Source organism: Patella vulgata, chromosome 3, assembly GCF_932274485.2.
Source record: "Patella vulgata chromosome 3, xgPatVulg1.2, whole genome shotgun sequence".
NCBI lineage: Eukaryota > Metazoa > Mollusca > Gastropoda > Patellidae > Patella > Patella vulgata.
The window spans coordinates 57,800,642-57,819,497 of NC_065881.2; the positions used below are offsets into that span (position 1 = coordinate 57,800,642).

Consider the following 18,856-nt stretch of genomic DNA (forward strand, 5'->3'; position numbering starts at 1 on the left):
CGTCCACAAGATTTTTCAAAGTGATCAAGGGTCATACCTCTGGCAGTAATTATCGGAAATCACTGAAAATCAATAGGTTTCTTCGTCCCATAACCTTAAACACTGTGTAGAAAATTTAAAGTCAATCGTATATTAACTTTAGCCTCTAGAGCGTCCACAAGCAATTGTGGACGGCAGACTGATGGGGGCGATGACAATATATGACCAAATATCAATGTGGGCGTATACAATCAAGGGCCATAATTCAGGAAGTTACGATCTGATTCTGATATGCGCAAATATTTACAGGAACCAAGATCTTTGGGTCATAAAGATATATTTCAAGTATCATCAAAATCGGATCAAAATTGTGACTTCTAGAGGGTCCACAACCTTGATATACCATATATTTACACTATTTGCATACAAGGGGTGGAAAATTTGTCTGGTAGTTTTGGTCCAATTTTCACAAAATTCAACCTCAACCATCATTAGGGTGTAACTGTGATATATATTCAAATGTTTTGTTAAATCGGATAAAAATTGTTAGTCCTAGAGGGACCACAAAGATATATTTCAAGTTTCATCAAAATCGGATCAAAATTGTGACTTCTAGAGGGTCCACAACCTTGATATACCATATATTTACACTATTTGCATACAAGGAGTGGACAATTTGTCTGGTAGTTTTGGTCCAATTTTCACGAAATTCAACCTCAACCATCATTAGGGTGTAACTGTGATATATATTCAAATGTTTTGTTAAATCGGATAAAAATTGTTAGTCCTAGAGGGACCACAAAGATATATTTCAAGTTTCATCAAAATCGGATCAAAATTGTGACTTCTAGAGGGTCCACAACCTTGATATACCATATATTTACACTATTTGCATACAAGGGGCGGACAATTTGTCTGGTAGTTTTGGTCCAATTTTCACGAAATTCAACCTCAACCATCATTAGGGTGTAACTGTGATATATATTCAAATGTTTTGTTAAATCGGATAAAAGGGACCACAAGCTAAAAGTATGTTTTTTCATACCATCAAGGGCCATAATTCAGGAAGTTATGATCCAATATGCGTGAATATCGAAAGGAACCAAGATCTTTGAGTTATAAACAATCAGGGACTATAATTCAGAAAGTTACAATCTGATATGCAGCAAATATCGAAAGGAACCAAGATCTTTGGGTTATAAACATGCATTTCAAGATTCATCAAAATAAGATAAAAACTGTGACTTCTAGAGTGTTCACAAGCTAAAATTGTGATTGTTCGTACAATCCGGGGGCATAAGTTATTGTCCGATATATGCTAATATATAATATCGAAAGCAACCGAGATCGTTAGGAGATAGACCTATATTTAAAGTTTCGTCAAAATCGAATAAAAATTGTGACCGGTAGAGTGTCCACAAACAAATTGTGGACAGACGAACGGACAGAGCTACGACAATATACGTCCACATGAAAAATTGTGACATCTAGAGGGGCAACAAGCTAAAAACGCCATTTTACATACAATCCGATATGCGAGAATATTGAAAGGAACCAAGATCTTTTGGTTATAAACATACATGTACATTTGAAGTTTCATCTAAATCAGATAAAATTTGTGACCCCTTGAGTGTCCACAAGCTGAAAACATGATTTTTCGTACAATCAGGGGCCATAATAAATGAAGTTACGGTCCGATACATGTTAATTTTGAATGGAACCGTAATCTTTGGGATATAAACCTATATTTCATGTTTCATCAAAATCAGATAAAAATTGTAACCTGTAGAGTGTCCACAAACAAATTGTGGACGGACATCCGGACAGACAGTGGTGACGACATAATACATCCGCATCAAAAAGCACCAAAAGCCCTTCCACATCAATTTTGGGATAAGGAGAAACAAAATATTTTATTTTGTGGCCTAAAATTGCCTTTTTCAATGGAGTTCAAATGAAAACGAATGGGGTTTAACATACTGCTTTTCTGCACCCACCAGGCAAACACACCTTGTAGTGTGCAATTTTGAAAATTGTCTGGATAGCCTGCTCTTTTTTGGCATTCCAACTGGTCAAAAATTCTTTTACATGCATGCCAACCTTTATATGGGACCGCAGTTTTTTGTAACATCCAAACAACTAAACACTGTTCCTTGCCAGACCCTTCTTCCATCTGTCACCACAGACAAGGGAAAACCACGCTAGAAAATCCTGATGCAATTTCTCATATAACTCTAGGATTGAACCCCAGATCTCCTTGTTAGTGAGCCAGCACCTTACTCGCTAAGTCACCATGGCTCTGAGGTCTAAACGCAATGTTATATACATATATTACTGTAAGCCAAAAGATGGTAAATAAATCTAAAAAAGTAAAGAACATAACAACTATATTCTAAATCATAGTTATTTACCACAGAAATCTGACAAACCTGATTTTTATTCAATAGCTGTGATATCTGACTTTCCAGTTGTTCTAGACGATGAGTATAGTCTGGGTTTTCACTAGGCTAAAAAAAATAAGGGGTAAAATTAAAAAGTAATCCTTTCATTAACAAAAGTTGGTAATCAAAGGGGTAATCTTGGGTATCAAGGGAGAAATTCTCTTAAAGAAATAAGCAAAAGGATCTAGTCATGAATGTGACACCTTGAATGTTAACAAGCCAACAGTGAGACTCAATCCCATAATAAATATGTGTAGATCAAACTTATCAATTTCTTGCTCATTATGTTTTTATAAAGCATCTAGCAATCAACTTATTTATCACTCTTCATAACCCTAGCAGCAAGGCATTAACCTAATAAACAACTGCAACTTTAAACATTGTGGCTTAATTAAAAGCAGGCGTATTGGGTCCTAAAAAGTGTGACGGACGGACAGACTAACCCATGTTTATAGTTCAATGCTTTCTTTGTTAGTCGGGAAACAAGCTTATATACTAAGGTGAATAAATCTTACTTTCTGTAAACTGAGGAAAATGAAATGAAATGAAAGTCGACATTCTAAAGTGCATCAATCCAATTAATTCACCAGGATTTCCTTGATTCAGGGTGTCTAGTTCTCCAACTCAAACTGCAGAAAAATTCGCTCTGCCAGTTGCTACTTGCTAATATTTGTGGTAAAGTTATGTAGGTTCATTTTTCAGGCACTGCCGTCATTTTTTGGGGCAAAAACGATACAGCCACCCATCCCCCACCACCGCCCTTAAAAGGACAATCAGGCCATACGCCTATGGGAGTAATTGTTAGAAATTATTTAAAATTATCAAATAAACATTCCAAAATGATTGAATCACAATTATGACCTCTAATAGGGTTAACAGGGTTTCGGAACTCAAGATAAGCAACTGGGAAAATTTGTTAAAAGTTAATACTAAAATAATGTCATGTCTCATCCTTGACTAAGTAGACGTACATATCTCAAATTGCTGTTTTGTACCTATTATGTATATAGATCTATGTGAATATGAAGTACTGGCATATATGAAGAACAGGATTAACAATGAATCCAGAAGTTATTCTGTCATTGTAGTACAATGATCGTAGGCCATCAGCAAAAAACACTCAATTTTCAACAGGCTGTTGTAGGTTTATTGAGGCATTAGAAATTAAATTTAATTATTTCATGTATAACCAAGTTTCAAATAGCCCCAGGCTCACTTAATTATTGAACATCTTGGCACTGGCCTACCTTGAGCAAGGGATGAGTGTCTACCAAACATCTTGAAAATCACTATAGGCTATCATGTCAATGCAGCTCAGGGGGAAACACACCAGTTATTATATACCAATTGTTCAAAATGTGAACCTACTGAATCTTAATTGAAGATCTCATGAATACAAAACCACAAAGAAAGTTTTATTATCACCTGAGGGAAGAGATAAGAGTCTACTGCATTCACAGGCGACATGTATTTAGGCTGAAAAGGCAAGAATAACCCTGCAATTGATGAAACGAGTTTATATTTTGAAATCATATATATAAGACACCAAGTTTCATTAAAACAAAGAAATATGTGCAGACCAAATTGTGGCGTACAACAACTGGATTCAAAATGCCTAACAAGAAGCTGTGGCACCCCATCCACGACTTTCCAAAGAGTAACAAAGAATGAAAGATAATGTCTATCAATTAAATAATTTAAAAGAATTCATTTAATGATGGTAGACTACTGCTTCTGTTTTAATCACACATTTCTGGTACGGTGTGAGAATTGTCAATATGCTTAAAGGGGTATAACTCTAGCTTTCATTTGTAGATATTTAAAGTATTCAAAAGCAACAGTAACGAAAATAATGTTCCAAAAAACTTTCTTCTTTTATTTCAGGTAAATTCCAGAGGTAGTATATCATCATGTATAATAAATTAAAACACAAGCAATAACAAAAGTGGCTACACCAATCAACAAATTGATTGACAAGCAATGTGAGTGAACAAAAATAAATCAGTTGTGATGAACGTGCATGTCTATTGTAAATCAAAAAACTTACGAATACTGAAGGTGTCGTTTTAAATCATAAAGTGCAAATGTAACCTTTATCTATTATTTTTTTAATAAACTAATATCTTGAAGGTTAAGGAAGTGGGAACAGACCGACAGGATCGTTAAAATGTGGGCACAAACAAAACTACAATTCAATTTTTAATAAAGATCTTTGACTTCTATAATTCAATAAACAATTGATCCTCAAGAGCAATCATATATATAGTCCATTAAAAACAAAATGGAAAATATAGATATTTTACTTGCAAAATTATACCTCTTTAGGTCGAACACTCGCTGAGATATGGCCATTTAAAATTAGGGTACTGAAACCGATCATAAATTCAGTATTTTTTTTCAGGTTTTCGGGTGCTTTAAACTAAACTCACATTCATAACAGGAGTAGAACTCTCTAACTTTGTAATCTAAGACAACTTTTGGTGTAGATTACGAATTTAGCATCACATGCAATGTGCGATTCACACTGTTCGTGCCACCAGGTGCCAAAATGCGGAACAAATGAACTATTCACTTTTTTTTCAGGTTTTCCACAGCCTCTGGCAAAGTCACTATTTATATACACAACCTCCAAAATTGGCATAGTTTGTCTTACATCAATTTACAAAAGATTCTGATGTAAATAATATTGCTAGAATTTTTGCTCTTGAAATTAATGGTGTCAGTATAATTCATTAATTAATATATTTTGCAAATTAATAGTTTCAAACATATTCACATATGTAGAATTGTACTAAAGTCAACTTAGTCTGTAATTGACAGTTGACACATAAAAAGAGTTATTTAGCCAAAACATGTGTCAATAAAATCCCACCAGATTACACGTGAGTGGAATTATTCTAATTGCATCATTTGGCTTAACTTAACCAATCATATCAGAAATTACACAAGTTCAGGGCCATGAACACGCTTTGTTATGCGTGATATATGTGAGTGCTATATAAGATATCTATTTGAAACTTTCAAGCAGACTTCCATTAGATTCCAGAGAGGTTCCATCTGAGTTCCTAGACAGCCGCGAGGCTGGCTAGGGTGGAGAAATGATTTTAGCTAGTATTGTAATCTGTGCTAGTATACATGTATTCGGCTATGCTATATAAAATGTAGAGGCGAACTGTTGCATTGTTATTCCTGGTAAGACAAACGTCTTAAGAATACAGTAAGAAGCAAACACACAATGTGAAGGAGAAGCAAAGACAGCTAGAGACAAATTCTAGACGATCACAAGGCTACTGAAATATGTACGTAGTAAGAAAAGATGCATGGGTCGTACGTAGGATGTGGCGACCGGTCTGGCATTCCCGCTCTCCACGTCTGACAAAAAGGCTTATGGTGCTACACTGAGCCGATGGGATATATACTTTTCCAAACATTCAGTCTTGAAATCAATGCACACTGAAAACGTACAAAATATACCCATATTCACCCTCAATTTTGGCCATGTGGGACAGAGGTTTAAAATTCTGAACCAGCGGCTGCCAGGCAGGATACGCCCACATTTTCGAGAGATAGATAGAGATCAAGCTAAAAAGAAAGTGATTTTTCCTACAATCAAGGGCCATAATTCAGGAAATTACAATTCGATATGTGCAAATATCGAAAGCAACCGAGATCTTTGTGTTTTGAACTTACATTTCAAGTTTTAACAAAATCGGATAAAAATTGTGACCTCTATAGGGTCCACATTAACCTTGATATACCATATTTTTAGGCTATTTGAGAACGAAGGGCGGCCATTTTGTCTGTCAGTTTTGGGCCGATTTTCACGAAATTCGAGCTCAGCCGACCTTAGGGTGTGATGGTGATATAATAATACCTTTTTTTAGATCGGATAAAAATTATGACCTCTATAGAGTCCACAAGCTAAAAACGCGATTATTCATACAATCAGGGGCCATAATTCAGGAAGTTACGGTCCGATATGACCGAATATCGAAAGGAACCGAGATCTTTGGGTTATAAGCAAACATTTCAAGTTAAAACCAAATCGGATAAAAATTGTGACCTCTACAGTGTTCACAAGCTAAAAACGTGATTTTTCGTACAATCAGGGGCCATAATCCATGAAGTTACGGTCCGATACATGCCAATATCGAAAGGAACCGAGATCTTAGGGTGATAAACCTATATTTTAAGTTTCATTGAAATCGGATAAAAATTGTGACCTGTAGACTGTTCACAAACAATTGTGGACGGACGGACGGACAGGGGCGACGACAATATACGTCCACATGAAAATGTGGGCATATAAAAAGTTTGATAATGAAACTTCAATTATCCTTCTATAACAAACATTAAAGTCCATCTTGTTTATTTGATGGCTTATATTTTTAATTGGCACTTGAAATCTGTGCAGTGATGAAGTTTTAATGGCTATTATCAAAATTGTTCACTTTTCACACTGATTTTAAAATTACGTCCAAATGAAGATACCCCTCAAACATGTCTATTTAGAGTAAATGTCTGCGTAGATTACGAATAAACAATCATTTTGGATCTACAGTGTATTGTTTTAATTTTATTTTGTCTCACAAATGAACAAAAAAATGGTTATTCCACTTCACAAATTAGAATATTGGGCTTTGACAATTAGATTAAAGATTTAGGCCCCTCATATTTGTCATTTTAAAGCAACCCATAATGTAGAATAAGAATATAGACTCATTTTGGCTACAAGGAGTATCGTTTCAATTTAAGTTTGCTTTTAAAACAGGTAAAACTTGTTTTGTGTGCTTAGAAAGTTGAAGTACAGTAATGTTGTGGTACACTATCACTGAAAACTACAGGCCACAATTCTTAACGCATGTTCTTGAAACTTTGCATACTTATTCCTTATACTCTAAGGATGATGACTATTGTTTTCAGTGCATGCCCAACCCTCAGGCTGCAATTCTTAATGGATCGTCTTGCAAAACTTTTCATATATACTAAGCAGCAAAAGAAACGTCAGGTTGGTATGTTTTTATTGTATATTTGTGACCACACCTCCAACTTTACCAGACCAATAAGGCTCCTTCCCAAACACAGAATTGAACCCAGTAAATGCTCTCATAAATGCAACCTGACTTCTGAGATGGTAATGTTTTCTCCATGATTTTCATGTAACTCATGCTGCTTGTGCTGTTCACAGGGACCAGCCCTACAAAATAAACCCTCATACCTGGTTGAATCATTCACACTACAACGTCAGCAGCATGCCACGACTCACGACAGCTCAGTGGAACCAGGCGCTTGGAAGACTCAACACTGGCCACACTACCCAAGCCGTTGCCAATCACTTCCAAGTCAATGTTTGGACCATCTACAAGCTTCAGCAACGCTTTCGGGCCACCAACACCACGGATGATCGCCCCTGAACTGGTAGATCAAGGGTTACCACTAGGCGACAAGACCGCCATGTTGTGCGACAGCACATGCAGAATCCCTTCACACAGGCATCTGAGACAGACAGTGGGAACACTCAGAAGACCCATCAGTACCGAAACAGTGTGCCGAGGTCTCACCAGAGAGAACATCCATTGCCGTAGACCTTAACGTGGATCGATCCTCACCTCTTGCCATCGACGTGAACATCTACAGTTTGCCCAACACCAGAACTGCCGACACAGGCAATTGAGAACTGTTCTGTTCACAGACAAGAGTCGACATTGCATATCAACTGCAGATGGCAGGACCAGAATATGGTGCCGACGTGGCCAGCGTTATTCTGACCAATGTGTCATGGAACGTGACACGTGACTTATGGGGAGGTTCAAGCATAATGGGGTGGAATCGGCCTGAACCAGAGAGTGGGTCCTGTAGTGTTCCAAAATCTTGGTCCAGGGAGAGGAGGCAGCATCACAGCAGTACGCTACATCGATCCCACGTCATACCACATTACCAAGTTTTCTTTGCTGTTTAGTATATATTCATTATAGTACCCAAAGGATGACTGTTATTATTTTTGGTGCATGCCCAAACCCCAGAGGCACAGCAACACCAGATTTTTGTGTTATCGTCTATAGACTGCAATTCTGAACTTCAGCTCTGGTAAATCGTGATCCTGAGAGCCTGCCTAAGGAAATCGACCATCTCAAACATGTCTTCACAAATTTCAACGGCTATCCAGAGAAGTTTGTGACAAACACCATCAATAAGACCCTGTCGCTGAGTGTAGCTAAATCTAAAACCCAGACTGCCCCAGTCAGAATCTTCCTTCCTTCCTTTCAACAGCAAAGTCTCCTACCAAATCAAATGGCTACTAATGCAACAACCAGAAATAGATGTAACTTTCACAAAAAGCAACAGCACTAAAGACATATTAAGAGCCAATAGTAGACTAGATCCAACACAACCGCTACAACCAAAGGGATCTGTTTATCAAACAGAGTGCCATTGTGGGAGTACGTATATCGGGGAGACAAAACGTCCATTAAACATAAAGGACAGATGACCACAAGTTGAAAGCAGCAACGAACAACTGTTAAAGATTATGTAAGAATATAAGCAACAAGAGAGTGCGCCGATACAAGACACAAACCAACGATGAACAGACATCAAGGATTGTTCCTCCCCTATAATTGGTTATTATTTTGCTTTTCAGGGCTGCTGTTATTGAAATTCAGTGCACTTAATAGTTCAAATCCTGCTTTTCCAAATCACTATATCATCCAGTGTAAATACTACTCACTAATTTAAATAGTCAGCCTTAAGGGAACGTTGAGGTTTTGTACAGTCTTTGTTCTAAGGGTTTTTTCGTATTTAATTAAGTGGAATCAGTGGAATTTTTTGTTTATAATACCAATCAAATTTCATTGTGATTATTAAAATGTGATCAAATCAATGTAAATATTCCACAACAAGATAACATTAATAATTTGTGTTAATTTTAGGTAAAGTGGTTGCTAATATCATTAATCAAATTAATTTTCTTTCAGGGATTGTGATTATTAAAACCTGATCAAATTATTGTATATACTCCAAAACAAGTTATCCATTAATCAATGTGTGTTAATTTCAGGTAAAGTGGTCTACATGCCGTATTGAATGTTGTTACTAAAATTAAACTTTTATAATCCCTTACTAAGTAAGGTCTTCTTTAGGTACATGTAATTAAAAAGGTATCTCTGGTTGGTCAGCATTAACCAACTACTGTTGTGTACATGTATATATTGTAAAATAATGTGCCTGTAAAATAATAATATGTTTCTTAGTGTTATTTATTTCTGTCATGTTGGCTGTGACTTCTCTAAATTACTGTTCCTTATTAGCTATTTGGCCCACAAGATTTATTTTTATGCAAAAGAATTATATTTCTAATAATAAGTTGAAATAAAATTGAGTATTAAGCTTATAATTTAATAGCTTAGGCCTATTTCCGCCTATTAAAAAGGTGATATCTGATCATATAATATAGTCACATTGAACCATCTATTCAAAACTAACTGCCAATAATACATTTAATATGTAATATTAGGCCTACTAAAAAAATGTATAAGGGTAGGCTAATTGTAAAACAAATAAAAACAGACGTATTATTAAATATTTATAGATTAAAAATATCTGTTGCAAAATATAGCTGGGCATCGGAAGACTTGATCATAATAAATAAGTTTAAATTATTAGTGATATGATTCTATGTTAACGGTTCGTTAATTCATTCATTCTTGGCATTTCATTTCTTCAGCCTTCCCTACTTTGACAGGTTACGAAATGACCTGTTCCAAACTGGTTGATGATTTGTTCTGACATAAATAATTAAAAGCATAACCTTGGATTTTTAAATATAAAATAAGTTAGATTATTTAACAGGCAATCAAAGAATTACTACACATGTGGTCGTTTCTCTAGCCTTGAGGGAAGATAGTACCAATGCCATGGCAATAGCCTGTAAGTTAATTGTAGCAACTTTGAACCCATCATCAGCACATGGCATCATGATAACATACATACTTTTATTTTTTTGTCTATCTTAATCAAACTGTGGAGGATACTTTAAAAGATTTAAAACCCTTTGAAATAGCAACAACGATTGTCAGTGCCCAAGAATATCCAACTATTGGAATGGTATATCCCATAGTTTATGGTTTAATAAACAAGCATCTTCAAATTAATGAACTTGATAGTCCTGATGTCCTTAAGATGAAAAATACCATTTCTGCAGCTTTGAGAAAAAGATATCTATCGTCACCAGACGAAGAATTGTGTGCATGCACTCAAATAGTAGCATCAGCTTTAGACCCTAGATACAAACATTTGCTATTTTTGCCTAAAGATTCACAGAGGTCAAAAGTTTGGGAAATTATTTTGCAAAAGATAACTCCAGATCTTGATCCAAATTCTGATTATGATCGTAATATAGATGTATGCACTCCAACGAAAAAAACTAAATCTGCCTTGGATTTTTTGGCGGGAGATTATGTACAAGATGGATCCTGTAGCCAAAACGAAATGATTGGTTGTGCAGTTGGTTGTGCGGAAAGAGAGGTTAATTGTTTTAAATCTGAAGATGTGTGCTCTGCTGATACACGTCCTCTTCAGTGGTGGAAAATTAACGAACTTAGGTACCCCTTGTTGTCCAAATTAGCAAAAGATATTTTAGGAATCCCATCTACATCTGTTCCATTGGAACAAGTATTTTTGACGGCCGGGAACACCGTCACCGCTAAGCGATCAAATCTCGATCCCGGTACAGTAGACAAGCTTATCTTTCTGAGAGAAGCCTTAAATAATACAAAAGTAAATTAACTAATATTCTATACATATACCATAATTGTGTTGAGTAAATATCAACAAATATTTAATCATTATTTTTTCTTCACGTTCTCTGTTGAATTTAATATTTGTTTATTTTGAAACGTATCCTTGATAAGTGAGGCGTATAATGTATGACAAAATTGGGTAAATATACTATTCAAAAAAAGTAGGGGATATTTGATTTTTAAGTGTTATTAAAGTCACCTAATGAAACTGACGAAGAAACAAATGACAAAATGAAATGAAGTTCACATTCATCGATTTATTCCAAATGATCGTTAGACTAAGTAAGGCACAGACTGACCATTATAAGGGTAAAATGATACCCGGGGTCAAACAGCAAAGTTACCACAGCATCACAACCAAGTCAGTAACGGGTAAATCCTCCTCTGTTTGCCAAACAAGCATTGATCCGACGTGGCATACTCCTAATGAGACGTCTAAGGTCATTTTGGTCCAGATTGTCCCATTCCTGTTGCAACGCAGCAGCAAGTTCTTGGACATTGGCAGGACGTTGTTGACGTTGACGTAACCTCTGTCCAAGCATGTCCCAGACATGCTCGATGGGGGAGAGGTCGGGACTCAGTGCTGGCCACGGTAATGTGGTGATGTTCTGTTGTTGGAGGTAACCTGTAACGATCCTGGCCCTGTGACATCTTGCGTTGTCATCCTGGAAGATGAAACGGCGGCCATGACGTTGTGTGAACGGCACAACATGGACTGCCAAGATGTTGTCCCGGTAGTACTGGCCTGTAACACGCCCTGTAAAGCCGTTCTTCCAGCAACAGTGATGCCTCCCCACACCATAACAGAACCACCCCCAAATCGATCATGTCTGATGACGTTAACGTCTTGGAAGCGCTCGTTTCGACGACGCCACACCCTCCTACGTCTGTCCAAAAAATCAACAGTGAACCTTGACTCATCTGAAAACATCACATTGCTCCAGCGTCGATTATCCCAGTGTTGACGATCCCTACACCAACGACGTCTTGCCTGAATGTGATGATCTCTCAAACAAGGGATCACGCGAGGACGTCGGGCGCGAAGGTGACCCCGATGCAGTCGATTCCGAATCGTCTGGCCACTCACTCTCACACCAGTGTCTGTTTGAAGACGAGCGCTGATCTGATTTGCTGTGATGACACGATTTCTCAAGGCCAAGGTACGGATAAATCGATCCGGGGCTTGAGTTGTCGCCCTTGGTCGACCTGAGCGTGGTCTGTCCTGTACAGATTGTGTATCACGGTATCTGGACCATAGCCTGCTTATGACAGACTGAGAAACATTCATCGTCCGCGCCACAACCGCCTGTGTTGTGCCGATCTGTAGCATGCCAAGGGCACGTAACCTTTCATTTTGGGTAAGCCGACGCATATCAAAATTTGTTTTCTGGTCACTAAAACAATTAAACTGATGTTTCCACCCTGGAATTCAATGCCACAATGACTGTAACATTCAAAGTCAGAGTCGTGCAAATCTTGGGTTGGACCCCCATGAGGATCCCAAGCATCACCTGCATTCCATGCGGTAGCTATTGGTGCGTTTGGGCGTCACATGTAACTGGAAATGTTTCTTCTGTTAGGTTCTATAGTGACTTTTTTCGTAGTCATTTGCATATTTTAGTATTATGCCCCCAAAATCAAATATCCCCTACTTTTTTTGAATAGTATATATAGTGCTGAGTAGAATCATCTACATTATTTCACCGTTGGAGTGTTTAATTTGGTATTATCACTATCGTTTGTTCAGTATTAAATTGTTAATGCAATGCAACGAAATAAAAAACAATATTCATTCCCTGCGTTGCTTTACGGGACACAGGACTCAGTTTAGACTTCTGCAATGAAATTTATTCATACCGACCTAGGTCACATGTATTCTCACTTTCTGATTGGTTGAATAACACTAGATCGTCACAACGAAGCGACTGACCTTGGTGGGATAAATTTGACGTGTTTTTATTTACTTAAATTCGAGTTGATTGAGCAAAATGAAATGTGGGAGGGTTGTGAATAAGAGGGGCAGTGATACACAAATTTCTTCACCTCATTGATTTTTGGGATATCATGGATAGTCATAATATGCAGCTACTGTAAGTACGAAAGTACGATTTTCCCACCGGACGCGGATGACACACATATTGAAAAAAAAATAAACAAATACGAGTATATGAAATATTGGGGTGATTCTGTTCAAGATGTTTACATTTCTGAATTATCCGAATAGTATTCGGATAGCAAACAAAACTATTCGGATCACAAATCTCGATCCAATTTTCGACAATAGTCACAACCACACAGATCTTCATTTACCCTCCATGTAAAATCCTGTGGCAGGATGTAGATAAGTAGGCGAGTCGTCATTTAATAAACACAAATTATTAATATTAATGAAGTCCGCTATTTGTTTACCTCTGTTGTTATCATCCGGACTACCCCAGAGTGAATGATGACCATTGAAATCTCCCGTAATTATAAACGGGAGAGGTAGTTGCGCAACAAGGTCATCAAGATCTCTGGGGTTCAGATGTAAACTTGGTGGAAGATATACAGAGCAAAGTCTGATGGGAATATGTAGAGTCACCCTAACTGCAACTGCCTGTAAAGGCGAGTTGAGGGCGACTTTACTCTGCGGAATGTATCCATTAAGGAAAATGGAAACACCACCGTGTGCTCTACCATCATCATTAGCAAAATGGTGATAGGCAACAAAATGTCTGAGTGATAAGACATCTGAATTCTTTAAAAAAGTTTCTTGTAAACAAATAGCTAAGGGGTTAATTTTTTTAATTAAGATTTGAACTTCATTAAAATTTGGTTTAAGACCACGACAATTCCATTGAATAATGGAATTAGCCATTTTCAGGGAGGTTTAACAGGACTTCTATGATGTTGTTTGGGGTCATGTACTTCAACAACAACATCCATTGGATTGACCTGTATCCCGAACCTGTCAAAGGTCCCGACAGGATCCTCGTCACCCTTCCTACTACGGAAGGTAGCCAATTTAGAATTTCTAGGAACGCCTTTATCAGAACGTCCCTTGCGGTTATCTATTTTGGGTGGATTTCCACCAATTGGTTGAGGAGTTGGTGGCACAATCTCCTCTATCTCGGACTCCCCAGACTTATTAACAGCCTGAGTGCCGAGAGATTTATTTAAAAGGTTTAGGTGGAACAATAGGTTTTTGTTTAGACGAGGAATCTTCTGTCTCGGCTGGAAATTCAGCAGGTGTTTGGCAAGCAATGGAAGTGTTCTTTGGCTTGACTGCATTTGCAAAAGACATTGTAAATGTTGGGGTTGCAGCCTCTACCAGCTTCCTTGCTTCAGGATATGGTATGGGTTTTTTCTGTTTTCACCTGCTAAACTTGTTTTTCTTTCTTCCATATTGGGGACTCTCTAGAATAACCAAAATGAGGCCCTTTGCAGTTAATACAATGGTGGTCGAGTTGACAAGATGTACTTTCGTGACCATCTTGTCCACATCGAGCACACATCGCTTTCCCCTTACACACATTTTTACTGTGTTCAAAGCGTTGACAATGAAAGCAACGCAATGGTAACTGGAATGGCAAGAAAACCAACTTTAATTATCCTAGGATATAGGTGTTGGTTTGGATAATGTTACCATTATGTCTGATGGAAATACATTTGACAGATGTAACACCTTGTGAGGCGAGATTTTCAATCATCTCTTCCTCACAGCTGCCTTCTAAATCCTGAGACCTAATGAATTTAGAGAGTTATGCGGTGCAACTTTGATAGGAATGTTAGCTAAAGTCTTTGATTTTAATAATGAAGTAGCATGTGATTCTTTAGCACATTCCACTAAGAAAGTACCATTTCTCATTTTCTTGACGCTTTTGGGCTCACCAGCCAAGCCAGCAAGACCTTTAGTAATCAAAAAAGGAGATGGTTTACTAAGATTGATATTGTTAGTACTTTGTATGACCAGAAATCTAGGCCAGGTTTGGGAAGTTTTTATTGGTAATGGTTCTAATTCCTCGGTCGACATACGTTTGGTAGCACGAGTCTTCTTGGTTTGAGAAGCCATTTGATTGATTGAAAAGATTCATCCCTGCCTGTTCTTCAACCACCAAAGGGTTGCAATATCCATGCAGGCTACTGCGCGGATATCCAGCGCATGCGCCCTACGAGGACAGACAGGGATATACCTAGATAAAGTAAAGGTTTAAAATTTTACTCTACCCAGTTGACCCAAGCCGGTGCTTTAGAGTAGGCACGTAGGACACAAAGGTAGAACTGCAACAAATATATTCAGGGCTCTATAAAAGTTGAGTGTGCCTGCGCACACACTTGAAAATGTGCCTGCAGGGTCATACTGAAACACAGGGATGTAGCCAAGATTTGGTGAGTGGTGTTAAAATATATTTGGCGAGCGGAGCGAGGGCCAATATTTTTTGGGGAGGGGTGTGTGGTCTTTTATGAAAATTAAAACCTTCTTGGTGTATTTTCAGAGCATCTGCTGCCTTTTGTATTTGGTTCAGTGCAAATCAAATTTCCATTTATATATTCAAATTTTACCAAATTCACTTAATTTAAATCAATGATACAGGGATCTAAACACTTTTTGACACCACCCAACCGAGCATAAAATTGTCCCGCCTCACTCTGTTTCTCTGGATAGATAAGTTGAGGACCTTTCGGTATTTGTTGTTTTGTTGGGTTCTTTTTCAATATTACTTTATTACTTTGAGATTAAAAATTAAAACGATTCTTAAAACGGTGTTTGTGTTTTATTTGAGTACAACGAATTATGACAACAGGTAGATATTGATAATTAAAACACGTTGTATTATTTGACTTGTTTGTAAAGTTGTTGTACGTGTCTCACGAATATTATTATTAATCATTATTACGGTGGAATGAGAATCAGGTCAGGCAGAAACTGAGAAAGCTCTCATCGTCCTCCTAGTCCTACTCTTGGGCCGTAGCAAATCCACGATCAACACAGGTAAGAAATAAAATAAGAAACATCGTAAAAATTTGCAGGCACGTGTTGGACAATTACGACATTCAAACCTTTAACATTGGAGTGCCGTAAATTGGTCTGGGTGACCTATTTACGGCAAATAAACACATATAAAGACCGTAGAATAATTGTAAAATGAATAGACCTAGGCCTACACATCTTCTAAGTATAAATAAACAAAATACCAATACATCTTTCTTTAAACTAATTTGGGATGATAGGGTCTACTACGGCACACAAAAATAAATTATGCCGTGACAGACATGGTTTGCGTACGTCAGCTTTTACCATGGCTTTGCCGTTTAATTGCCGTGGTAAATTTCGAGCGCCGAATTTGTGTACAGCGAAGGACGAAGGGGTTTAAATTCGACTGGGCGGCTTTCTTCGATTTTTTCTTTGTGCTGGGCGGCTACATCTTTAAAAATGTGCCTGTAAAAAAGTTTTTTTAAAGCAAATGTGCCTGCGCATGCCGTGCGCATGTGCGCGGAAATATCGATGCCTGAATACATAATAGAATAATGGAAAAGATGCGCCTACCTGTTAGCTAAACACGACCAAAGCTGATTGATCAGAGTGGGCCACTCTGAACTCCCGTCTAGGTGAATTGTTGGCCGAAGCAATGTGTTGTAGAGAAGAGGCTTGCAAGCCAAATCCCCACTCAATTACCAGGATTCCACTCTCCACCGATACGGGTCGCAACGCACGGCAAACACGTTGCCCCATTACAGGGATCCTTTGAGTCGCCTCTTACGACACGCAGGAAATACGAAGGGTATATTCTTATCACCCCCTCCACCACAGGGGGGGTGAAATTCGTGTCAGTAATATTCCTGAATAAATTACTGTATTGTTTTTATTTTTCGATGAATATAAATTGATACGGCACTATGGTATTTCTTCATAACACAATGTTTTTATTCATTCGTCCATGATAGACACACGGCACAGTGATCATGTGACAACCATAATTGAAATGGCTTTAAAATTAAATTCCATACGACTATGCTATACAGTTTTCAATAATAATAATGACAATATTTTAAAAATCAAGCCTCTGTCAGCATGTGTATAAAAGAAAATAACAAAACGGTAAACGCTATTTAAAACTAAAACTAGCATCGCTGGTTTATCCACCTAATTCTAACCGATGTCACGTGTTATATTCGGCATTGGAGATTCATATTGAATTATTAATGACTGTTTCTCAGTGTATTCGGTTTCTATTCGAGGATTATATTCAACTAAGATTTAAATTTAACTAACAACTGGTCAGTGAAACCATTTAATTATAATCCACTCTCACTCAATTTGAATCAATTTCATCAAGCTCCAAAATCTTAATCATTAAAATTGCTTAACAATCTGTTAAACTCAGCAGAAAAATCTTATAACCGAACAAGGTTATGATGTAATGAAACTATACACCAAGATTCATCTCTCATACTTACATGTAATTAGAATCAAGGTTATTGTGTCCCAAAGCATTGACCAATGAAATTACTTATCTCTGCTCAGCTGAAGCAGAAAATGTTTATCATTTAACTCTGTCAAGGGATTCACCAAAAAAGCACTTACTCTAGATTGAACAATCTAGTTCAATTAGAGTTATTGTACCCCAAAAATTGCAAAGAACTGAAAGACGGATGAATAGACCTAGACTCAGACAAATCCATCTTTATAGTCACCTGCTTTTATCGAAGTAATCTTAAATTGGCAATACCTGTTGAATATTTCTTTGTGAAGGACTTCTATCTACATCTGATATACTAGTAGTAGTATCGTAAGATGTTTGACATCGTCGTTTAAACTGTTCCATAGCCTCATCTATTTTTGGGGTAATAAGATCCATAACAGGTGGCTCTTGAACCTTATCATGTAAGTAAATAGATTTATATCCATAGACAATACAAACCAACCAATACAAATTTGTTTTCTCAGATTAGCCTAGATTCAACCTGATTAAAACCAAATGTTTAATCTGTTTTATTCATTTCTTATGTTTACTACAAACATCTGATATAAATATATTTGACTCAAGGTTTGCATTCAGGCCACATAACTAATTAAACTGTCTGTATTGGTATATGGGGCTGAGCCTGTGTATTATGCATAGTTTAATGGGAGAGAGCGAGACATTAAGTAATATATTGTAACAACAAGAGGGTCGTAGGCCCGAGTGTTTTTATTACGCAATGTCTTAAGCTCAAGACCATTAAACAACTTAAAATACAGACACTCTGCACGTGCTTTTGCAATGAAATGCCTCACGCGAGTCCAGTATTTTACTAGTACAAATAATGTACAGTACACTTCGAGCGGAAGTATGAAATTAGTCCTTGTGGGCATTTTTTCCGCTCAAAAATCGTGGCATTTTTCTCATATACACTCTGCGGAATTAGAGAGGTTCTGGGAGGAAAAAAGTCCTCGAAAATATAAAATTCGCGGAGGATTATTGTCCGCAAAAATATGAAATTCCCAGCAGATTATAGTCGATGGAAACATAAAATTTGCGGCGGATTATGGTCCACAGTGATTCAAAATAGTCAGAGTAATTTAGTCCATATTGTCACAAGGGACAATATCATGAGTATATTATTCGTTTTAGTTCACCGGTAATTCATATATTCTTAACACTCTTTTCAAATTGC

At 37.3% G+C, this 18,856-nt stretch overlaps 1 protein-coding gene across 3 annotated transcripts in view; it reads right to left on the reverse strand.

Annotated features, from left to right (window-relative positions):
- The window catches only part of LOC126816534 (leucine-rich repeat and coiled-coil domain-containing protein 1), a 298,988-nt gene that overhangs the window by 268,383 nt on the left and 11,749 nt on the right, over nucleotides 1–18,856 (reverse strand). For all 3 annotated transcript variants that reach the window (XM_050543169.2, XM_050543168.2, XM_050543172.2), the window contains exons 6-7: nucleotides 17,929–18,075; nucleotides 2,409–2,486 (exon numbers count right to left, since the gene is read on the reverse strand). In XM_050543169.2, the coding sequence (XP_050399126.1) occupies nucleotides 2,409–2,486; nucleotides 17,929–18,075 (225 nt within the window). The remainder of the gene's footprint in view (nucleotides 1–2,408; nucleotides 2,487–17,928; nucleotides 18,076–18,856) is intronic.